A 10,870-nucleotide genomic window follows, 5' to 3' on the forward strand; every position below is an offset into this window, starting at 1 on the left:
AAAAATAAAAAAGTGGAGAAGCAGTACGGTCACAAAGTTAATTGTATGATGGTGGATAAAAGCCACTCCAATGACTGCCCAGCAAAAAAAAGGCAAAAGATAACTCAACTAGGAAAAAAATGGCAAGCTGGAAGAACAGAAAGAATATGAACATAATTATGACTTGAATACGTAAAGGACTGATATTAAGAGGCAGCTTGGAAGGCTGAGAAGGAATTACAGGAACCTGAACCAGTGGTCTGGAAGAGACCCACCCTCTGAAAACCTCTGTGTGGCATCCCGAGGTCAGGAAGAAATGAAAAAAAAAAAGCTTAGGATTTCCTTGAGATGATAGAAACTCAAACTTTCTTCAGTCGTTTTAATTTGAGCCTCCTCTTGCTGTGAGCAGCTGCTATGCTGTAAGCTTCTCCCACAGCTTTATCCAAGTAACAGCAGAAGCTCAGCTTCAGCAAAGCCATCCTAGCTTCTATGCAGACACGAGTTATTTTCAGCCATTTTGAGTGAGCCAAGGACACGATACTCAAAAACTGCTTCAGCAGCAAATGCACCAGGGGAAGGGAAAAGAAAATATCAGTTAATACATTACAAGACAGGAGAAAGAAGGCAGCAAACCTCTAGTACGCCGACCTGCCTGCTGCTGCCTGGTGAAGTCAAGAAGGGGTCAGAACTTCCTTTGAGAGAGAGGACACTGCAGCACAGCGTCTCACCACCAATTAATTCTGCTACACATGAAAGTTAAGCCCTGTTCATCTACATTCACCATACTGACTGCATCCATCAGGAAACATTACCTGCAGATTCAGTTGCTTTCCCAACAGCAAGTGTTCTCCATTTCCCTGCATTCCTAATTCAATGCCCTCTACTCTGGGTCTGAGCTCATGCTGCTCTCACCAAGATTTATTGATCTCTGCGTGCACTCTATGCTTTTGCTCGCAGCACTCACAATAAATTTTGTTCTCTCCATTTCCTCCGCCACCTCAGACATCCACTGGATGATTCAATCACCCATCTAGTTCAGTTTCCTCTCCTAAGCCTTCCTTCTGTCAAAAAAAAAAAAAATCCTCCCATCACTGACAAGTAGGGTTTCTCATAGCCATTTCTGAGCTGGTAGAAGAGGACAGAGTTAGCAATGAGTGAGTATTTTCTACTCCCAGAGAAGGCAACACCTTCACTAAAACAAATGAAGTGCCTGGCCCTGCAAGGTAGGGAGAAACTCTTTTGCACCCCGGTGAATCCGATGCTGCCTGTCCGTTTCTGTGCAGACAGCTCCAGAGCCTCCGCAGGGCCCAACTCCTGACCCGTTGGCAGGAATTCGCTCTCCCCGACCCCAGCAGCAGCTACTTAGGCTCCTTGGCAGAGACCAAACTGACAGGAATCTTGTCACTCCTGCAGCAACCACTGCTTGGAGCTCTGCCGGTGAGACTGCACCCTCTGAGGGCTCCTCTCCTTTTAGCTACGCATCTGTTCTGGATTCCATTTCCCTTCCCTTTGTGCTGCACATATCAAGAACATTAAGAAAATGAACTGGCTGTAACTCAAACCCAGACAGAGGCAAGTACAGGACACATAGCAGGAAGCATTTAGAGGAAGGGAATAAACTGGCCTCTGCATTAATTACAGAAATGTTGGAGTGGGTTTGGGTTTTTTTCTGCAGCAATTGCTGATTGCTCTCCTAGAAGCAAATCTTTAAGAAAACGTCACTTAGCAGGATAAATGGCATTCATTTATATGGTCACAATCACAAATGTTAACAGCACAGAGGTTTAAGCGGTCGCAATTCAAGATGTAAAAGAGACCAAGTTGAGAACAGCCTCTCACAAGCAGCTTTTCCCCTCACCTTCCACTAGCACAGCTGGTTCTGGCCGTGTCTGAAGACAGCTACCTGCTCACCAGTATTGCTCCAATATTTCTTGGCAACTCTTCCAGTTCTGGGCAAATACACTTCAGATTTAAACCCAAGCCTTAACTCTGTGTGTTGATGACACCTACACATGTCTGGATCAGAGAACACTATGAGCCTGCAAATCTCAGAATAGCTGCGTGGCATCTCCAGGGGATACTGGCAGCTCCTCAAGTCACGGAAACTTCAAAGTATGCCCCAACTCTGTGCATTAAAATGGAAGCAACTACCATGGGCGACACCAGTGTGCACCTGTACTTAGCCAGACACCCGCCCTCACAAAAGTAGCCTAGGTCAAGCAGGATTCGCTTCGAGTTAGCAGTTAGACTCCGATGCCAGTACAGCAGAGTGACATTTGCAGATCTGCTCATTGTGACGGGAATAAAGGAAAAAGTTCTTATATAGACAAAAAATGCCCTAGCCAAAGGAAAGCCCAAGCACAAGTACAGGCTGGGTGGAGAATGGATGGAGAGCAGCCCTGAGGAGAAGGACTTGGGAGCGCTGATGGATGAGAAGCTCACCATGAGCTGGCACCGTGCGCTGGCAGCCCAGAAAGCCAACCGTGTCCTGGGCTGCATCCAGAGCAGCGTGGGCAGCAGGGCGAGGGAGGGGATTCCGCCCCTCTGCTCTGCTCTCCTGAGACCCCCCTGCAGTGCTGCCTTCAACTCTGGGGTCCCCAACACAAGAAGGACATGGAGCTGTTGAAGCAGGTCCAGAGGAGGCCACAAAGATGATCCAAGGGCTGGAGCACCTCTGCTCTGGAGACAAGCTGAGAGAGCTGGGGCTGTTCAGCCTGGAGAAGAGAAGGCTCCGGGGAGACCTTCCAGCACTTTTCAGTACCTAAAGGGGCTACAAAACAGCTGGAGAGGGGCTTTGGACAAGGGTGTGTAGTGACAGGACAAGGGGAAATGGCTTTAAACTGAAAGAGGGGAGATTTAACAACTTTGTTGGAGACATGGACAGTGGGATCGAGTGCACCCTCAGCAAGTTTGCAGATGACACCAAGTTGTGTGGTGTTTGTGGACACGCTGGAGGGAAGAGATGCCATCCAGAGGGACCTGGACAGGCTGGAGAGGTGGGCCTGTGAGAACCTCATGAAGTTCAACAAGGCCAAGGGCAAGGTCCTGCATGTGGGTCAGGGCAATCCCAAGCACAAGCACAGGCTGGGTGGAGAATGGATGGAGAGCAGCCCTGAGGAAAAGGACTTAGGAGTGCTGGTGGATGAGAAGCTCAACATGAGTCAACAATGTGCACTGGCAGCCCAGAAAGCCAACCATGTCCTGGGCTGCATCCAAAGAAGTGTGGCCAGCAGGTCGAGGGAAGTGATTCTGCCCCTCTACTCAGCTCTCCTGAGAACCCCACCTAGAATACTGTGTTCAGCTCTGGAGTCCCCAACAGAAGGGCATGGAGCTGTTGGAACGAGTCCAGAGGAGGGCTACGAAGATGATTCGAGGGCTGGAGCACCTCTGCTCTGGAGACAGGCTGGGAGAGTTGGGGCTGTTCAGCCTGGAGAAGAGAAGGCTCCGGGGTGATCTTATAGCAGCCTTCCAGTACCTAAAGGGGCTACAGGAAAGCTGAAGAGGGACTTTTTACAAGGGCATGTAGTGATAGGACAGGTCACTACCTGGCAATCCAGGCAATGGATTTAAACTGAAGGAGGGGAGATTTAGATTAGATATAAGGAAGAAATTTTTTTCATTGAGGGTGGTGAGGCACTGGCACAGGTTGCCCAGAGAAGCTGTGGCTGCCCCAGCCCTGGAAGTGTTCAAGGCCAGGTTGGATGAGGCTTTGAGCAACCTGGTGTAGTGGAGGGTGTCCCTGCCCATGGCAGGGGGGTTGGACCTGGGTGATCTTGAAGGTCCCTTCCAACCCAAACCATTCCACGATTCTATGAAAGGGACTTTGGTGCATGTACTCTTTAACTGGTTCTTAGCACTATGAAGAGTCTTAAGGATTTTTGTGTTTGGCTTCGTAAAAATACTTCAAAAGTCAAACCTTCAGGACATCGCACAACGTATTCCTCAGCTTCCCTTGCGCACATTGTAAAACTACACATCACTCTGTCTGCCAGAAGTCCAAGAAGTCTTTTGAAACTCTACAAGCGGAGTGGGAAACGGTGCCCTGGCATTCTGGCAGCACTGATTCATCGCAGCAGTCTGGCAGAAAGAACACGCTAACAGGGAACGAAAAAAGGAAAGTTACACCCTTGTTCTAAAAAGTCAAATTAAACAAATGGCACTATTGTGCTGGACAGCTGAATAAGGACTTCCTTCCTAATTTGAAGACTGAACTCAGTTTGACAGACTCAACAGGAGGCAGCCAGAAACAAGGAAGGGGCTCAAGAACTCGGCGGCACACAAAAATAGGTCCACGTATCCAACACGGGGAGGTTTCAACAGCATCGTTTATAATCCCATGGAGCTGTATGCAACATGAGGAGCAGGAAGTCTTTCCACTTACACCAATTTTGATTCTGCTTTGCGGATAGAGTTGGTTATTATCTTAAGTTGGTATTTTTACTGGTTGACAACCAATGAAAAGCGATTTTCATCTCAAAAGGATCCCGCCACTTGCACCAAGTTTACTATTTTCAAAGTATAATATATGTACATACACAACACAAATTTACTGAACCATTACATAGTTCACACAGGTGAAAAGCATTTATTTCGATTTAGTTTCCTATAATATCTGCTTCTCAAATGAGCATTTTTTCTTCATGATGCACTAGGCTGCATTTGTGCAAGAGTTAAATTCTACTGAAACACACAAAAGTCTTATTATTTCAGTTAATATTACTCAAATATTCTAACACATATCTATCCCATCAAGTTTTTGACATAGAAGACAATACCTGATGTAAAGTAATGGATGGGATTGTTTGCTGTCCCTAGGCCCTTCAATACATGAGACAGAAGAGTTTCTTTTATGCTGAGGGGGAAACAAAGAATCCATTTAGCTTTTCAAATTTGTGTAAGCTCAGTAAATAAATCAAGAAAACGAACCCAAAAAATTCTACTTTCACTGCCAGTCCACATTTTGACTGCCATTTGTTTGCCAAGACACACTGTTAGACTGTATTTAGACTACTTCCATAAATAATTTATACTAATGCGTCAAAATCGTAATCATTTTGACTAGATCAGTTCATTTTCAAAACTGTGCTTTCAGTATTGTTCCATTCTGCTCTGTACCAGAACCCATCAGAGCTCCTGGACACGTTCAGAAACAGCTGTCTGTCACAAGGTACCTGTTCTGGCAGGTTACAGGACTCACAGGCGAGTTCTGGAGGTTGTCTGGAAAAATCTGGTGACAACGAAATTCGACTTCTTCTAAGCCGTGTTTCAAACCATTCAGAGTTATAATTTGCTTGTTATTGTTCATTGGTTTGGATTTTTAATCAATAGTGTATAAAACAGGTACTTGCACATGCATGAACACAAGAAATGCCTTCGAACACCTGGACTAAATTATCCAGTATAGAGGACGGCAGCTACCTCCTCACAAATCCATTACAGAAGACAGATTTGCAATGATTGGTGAAGTCCAGAAGAATGGCTGACAACTGTTGGCTCTGATCATTTCCAAATGCCAGATCTTCTGCTAAGGGTCACTTCAGATGAGGTTCCTCATCTTTCTTTCCGTTTGTCCCATTTACAGCTTCAGGAAAAGCTTTGTAGAACCTGGGTCATGTGCCAAGAAAGCACCAAGTACCACCAAACGCCCCAACAGCTACAGATATAAAATCTATTCCTTTAAATCAAGCGATAAGAAGATCCTTTCCTTTTAAGTTCACGAGTCATTTCTCAGATACAGACAGAAAAATATACCAAAGTGCAGAAAGGTTCAGCTATTCTTCCTTTGATGAAGGATCTAGCTCCTTATGAGGCTTCCACAAATCGACAGGGATCAAAACACAATTACAGCCTTTTTCTCCAAGTCTGACATGCTTCTTGCAGATCTGGCTATAGGAAGGGCTATTTCAGAGATGGGTAAGAGAAAGAACCGGGACAATACTCACCCTCCAGATGTACCCAAGAAAATAAAGTTCAGAAACTTGCAGAAAACGCATACAGTCCAAATATAAACCCAAATACCTGAAGACCCAACCACAGGAAAACCAAGACACTACGAAATTAAGAGGAGGGAAGGGGGTAACATTTTAAACCATCAGTGGGACGAGTTAATAGCTCTCTGGATCTTGTAAAGCAGAGAATTCCTTAATAAGAAGGGAGTTTTAAGTTGCACAGGGATGTCAGTGTCTGCAGACCAGCGTTACACACGATCCACCAATAAGACACATCACATTGTTCAGCAGTGCCTGTACCAACATCGTTACGCAACAGTAGAGTTCATTAGTGGTTTCCAAACAGTTATATTCCTCAAGTTATTACATTGTACTTATCAGTTTCTTCAATATTAGAAATCTCAGTTCCCGATAAGGCATATTAGAACAAAATTAACATTTTTTAAGATCTTATGCAATGCAGAAACACCAGCAGAAAGAGACAAGAGGGACTGATTTTGCTTTCTGTACATATTAATGCCCTTCAGACTTGCTCGCCAATAAAAGCTGCAGCAGAAACCCACGTGATGAAAGAATATTTCTTTTGCTGTGCCCCAGCATTCAGTTCTTTCCACTCAACCTAATAACCAAGGTATTAAGAAGCAGAGGCATTCAGAGGTGAGATAAAACTAGAGATGTTATTAATATTTGAATATACACCATATTTACTGCAAGCTACCCTAACATAGGTGATGTATACACTAACTGATGTGACCCAGAAACCAGAATTTCTTAAACTTGAGGCATTAGAATTGGTGAAAATCACCTGATAAAACGAGATCAAAGGCAGTACAAGGCATACTTTTTCCCCGCTCACAATAGCTCTATCTAATCCCTCAGCACAGAGCTCTCCCTGCCTTTTCAGTAACGATTAGCATATTTAAAACTGCTAAACTCTGTATAATCTTCAATCATTGAGAAAAGTAATTCAATTAAGGCAAGCGCTGGGGAAGTTGCCTTCTTGCTAGCCACCCAATGCCATAACCTTGTACTACAAGTTAAAAAAAAACAGGAGAGAGAAAGAAAGAGAAGCTTCTCCTAGCTGGACACGGATAATATTGCAGGCTCGTGATGAATCCACTGTATCTGCGGCAAGTCTCCAGGCTCGGCTGGGGAGGGGCATGGGGGACACAACAACCATACTGCTACTGGGAGGCAATGACTTGCAGTAAATCCTGAAAGGAGCCAGGATTTGGAGCTGACATTTGGACAACACACCCCATCACCGGCCGCCTGCTCAACACCGGCAGGACCCACGGACAGAGCTGCAGCGGCACGTCGGCACAGAGCGCTCGAGGGGCTGGTGCAATAAAGGCAAAAAAGGCAGACAGTGTAAGTGACAGACACTGGAGACAAGAAGGTTTTGAGGATGGGAGACCAAGAAAGGAAGAGGTTTAAAAAAAAAAAATAGCATCTTAGCCTAGGAAAAAGAATCTGCAGCTAGTGATGAACAGCGTAACTAGGAAGAATCACTGCAGTCCACATGAATGCCGAGGTATACGGCACTGAACTCCCACAATATGGCTGAGGATACCAGAAAAAAAAAAACCACAACAAAAAAACACACAAACAAAAAAAAAAAAAACACCACAGACCACATCCACTGCGTGATCTCACTTTCAAACGAGAATGAAAGATTCAGAGATGCCTCCAGACCTCACAGGATCGCATGGCAGGGCTGCAAAACCCGCACAGCGACGAACTCCAGTTCAGAATTTCCCAGCTATAACACACACATGTACTGCAGAGACTGTGGACAGCAGAGAAGGTCTGATATTAGCCAGCTCTGGCTGCTGAGGCAGCTCACCGACACCGTGGCCCTTCATAACATTTCGTTTGTCACCGTGAAGCCCCTGAATGTAAATGAAGCAGAAGCATCCAGCCCCCCTCCCAGCAGCAGTGGGATATCTTTAATTATGGCCTTCCAACAGGGCAGACAACCTTTTTGCTAGGCAGGAAGTGAATGCAGCAATCCAGTGCAACAGTTGTACAAAGAGATCTCCTCATTTAGGAAAGCTGCTGTCATAAAAAAAACCACTTTATTTCACATTTCCCTTAACCTTCCCAAAAAAGAATGACAAAGGGAGCTACATGTAAGCAAAACCCACATGAATTCCCTCTGCAGCATCAGAAATGCTTCTGTAATTATCTCGATCGTGCAGAAGAACATTATTAGGACATTTATTCTTCCAGGAGCCATTTGTAACGGGAGCTATTCACCCTTTGGACAGTAAAAAAATAAATAAAAAATTGCACAGAATGACATCATGACAGTAGTTATCTATAGAGACTCGGGCTAAATTCAGAAAAAGCCGTTTCTCCATCGCAGACAAGACCCATCTGAGCACTGTGTTGGAGCATGCCCATGCTGCAGCACCCATGGGCTGCGTGGACACACCAAGGGCTCCGCTGCCATCAGCATCGCCACGTTTAGCACCGAGTTCAGCGCAGAGCGGCCACAGAGTCATCGCCCAGGAGCTGAGACAAAGGCAGGGCTGAAACCCACACTGCAGCTGCTAGCCAAGCCCTCACTAGTTAGCTTCAAACCAGCTTGAGCACATCCACAAGCCACAGCCAAGACAGCAGTTGCAGCACTACGTATATTTAGTTAAGAGTATTCCGCCATGCTATACCCATAAAACCCCAGATTCGATGCTATAAACAGGAATTATTTAAAACTTTTCAGCATAAACACAGATGATTACCGGGGGGGGGGGGGGGGAATTGACAAAGACTAGAGGAAGCAGATATCTGATGTTATGTCTACCAGAATAGACAAGAAATCCACGTGTCAACTAAGAGAAGCTGAGATTTAAGATCTGCACTAGGTGCTACAACCTTCCATGGAGGTTTTTCAAAAAGCTTCACAAAATCCAAGCTCAGAAATACAGTAAAACAAGCCAAGCATTTTATAAATGCATAGCTAATACTTAAAATTCTTGTTATCAGATACCCTGGGGAAAAAAAAATCAAAAAAAACAGCATCTTTTACATGCTGACCCTCTTCCAAAATCCTCATAAAATGGCTGGCCAAACAGCACCTCATCGAGTAGATCAGATGACTTATCCCCCCAAAAAAAACCCACCCAAGTTGAACTGGTGCTCCCTGAATCCCTAATATGAAGAGGAGTTGTTCCAACACCAAAAAATAATACATACAAAAAAAACTAAAAATGAAAGGGACAGATTAAGGAAGCCACCAATATATATAAGTAAATACATTTTAATAGCAGTGTTATCACCAAGCTCATCTACATATGAGTGAGGAAACACTAATAAGTCATTTGGGAAAGAAAAAAAACCAACAAACTACTAGTATTTCATCATCTCCTGCCACACAGAGACCAAAGGTGGCTGAGGGAGCAAATACCCCACCCTGAGACAGAGAATATTTTGCACCCACTCATTATGTCAAAGATCGCTCCGTATCTGACCACGATTACACAAAGCATCCAACAAACAAGTGTTTTTTTCAGAAAACTCTCTGAAGCGAAAGATTTTAAACACAGTATTGGAGACAGAGGCCTTCTACTGAGGAAGGAGATGACATCGTTTGAGAGCGTTTGTTTTTTTTTTTTATACCAGAGACAGGGAAGAAAATCTCCCTGACTGCATTAAATATTTACACTGTTGGATCCACTTTGCCAAGGCACAACTCCATTTTTGAAAAACGTTATATTTACACGGACAACACCGGGGATTGACACTCCTACCCACCCCACCCCCCCCAAAAAAAAAAAAAAACAAAAACAAAACAGAGGAGCTGGGATCAAATGAATCAGCAACTGTTTCTGGAGATGTGGCCGCTGGGTTTTGGTGGGGGTTTTTTTAAGCCATAGCTGAAGCACGAATCCCTCCCTGTCCCTGAAGGAGCAGCGACCACAGCAGCCTCTGCAGGGGGGAAGGAAACGCGCCCAGCACCCCCCGCACCCCCCCGAGCCCGCGACCCACCACCCCACGGAAAGCGGCGGGGAGGAGGCAGGAGACCCCCTTTTCCCCTCATAACGAGGGGTTATGGCCCGGCCGAGCCCCTTCACGGAGGGTGGGGGGGGGGGGGATCCCCTCAGCCGCCACCTCAGCCCCCACAAGGGCGGCTCCGCCGCGGCGGGGGGAAGGGAGGAGCCCGCCTCGCCGCTGCCGTGTGAGGGAGACCCGGACCGAGCCGGGCCGGGCGGTGACTCACCGCTCTGCTCGCCCAGGAACACCAACTTGAATTTCCGCAGCGGGTTACCGAAGTCCCCGCCCGCCGACATGATGGAAGAGCCGCCGCCGCAGCCCCGCGCTCACTCCGCTCCCCGCGGCGGGACCCGCGACCGCCTTCGCTCGCTTCTTGCCTCACCCCCGTTCGGCGAAGGCTGCGGGCGGCAGGCAGGGGCGCGGGGCCGGGAGCGTAGCGCCGGCGGGAGGAGGTGTCGCTGTCGGTGCCGGTGTCGCTGTCGGTGCCGCCGCTCCCCTCAGGGCCGCGCTCCTTCCCCCCGCGCTCCCGGCGCCTCACACCGCGCTCCGCTCCGCCCCGCCCGCCCCGCGCACGCGCGCCAGCGCCCCGCCCTTCGCGGCACGTCGCGCTGCGTACCCCGCGCGCCCCGCCCCCTCCCGTGCGGCGGGGCCAATCGCAGCTGGAGGGGCGGGGCGACAGGGGAGAGGGCGGGGCTGGTCGTCCTCTGCCGCTGAGCTGGGGAGGGAGGCGGGGATGTTCACTCTGGAGCCTAAGGATGGCTGCGTGGGTTTCCTGGGCGCTGGGGTGAAATCCTGCTCGCTGAAATCACTGAACCGTGAGGTAGGAGCCCCAAAGGTGTGAGGAACAAGCTTAAGACCAAAGGCCTAATCCTAAAGTGACGTGGATATTGCTGTCAGAGGAGCATCTCTTGGGGACACTCGCTCCACGATGGCCCCAGCAGACCCCT

The 10,870-nt window shown here is 47.4% G+C and overlaps 1 protein-coding gene across 3 annotated transcripts in view; it reads right to left on the reverse strand.

Annotated features, from left to right (window-relative positions):
• RAB6A (RAB6A, member RAS oncogene family) overlaps positions 1-10,230 on the reverse strand; it is a 74,632-nt gene extending 64,402 nt beyond the window's left edge. For all 3 annotated transcript variants that reach the window (XM_086615224.1, XM_086615223.1, XM_086615219.1), the window contains exon 1: positions 10,150-10,230. In XM_086615224.1, coding sequence (XP_086471350.1) covers positions 10,150-10,219 — 70 coding nt within the window. In that variant the 5' untranslated portion in view covers positions 10,220-10,230. The remainder of the gene's footprint in view (positions 1-10,149) is intronic.
• Positions 10,231-10,870: the final 640 nt, after the last annotated feature.

This window comes from Tauraco erythrolophus, chromosome 1 (assembly GCF_009769465.1).
Source record: "Tauraco erythrolophus isolate bTauEry1 chromosome 1, bTauEry1.pri, whole genome shotgun sequence".
Taxonomy (NCBI): domain Eukaryota; kingdom Metazoa; phylum Chordata; class Aves; order Musophagiformes; family Musophagidae; genus Tauraco; species Tauraco erythrolophus.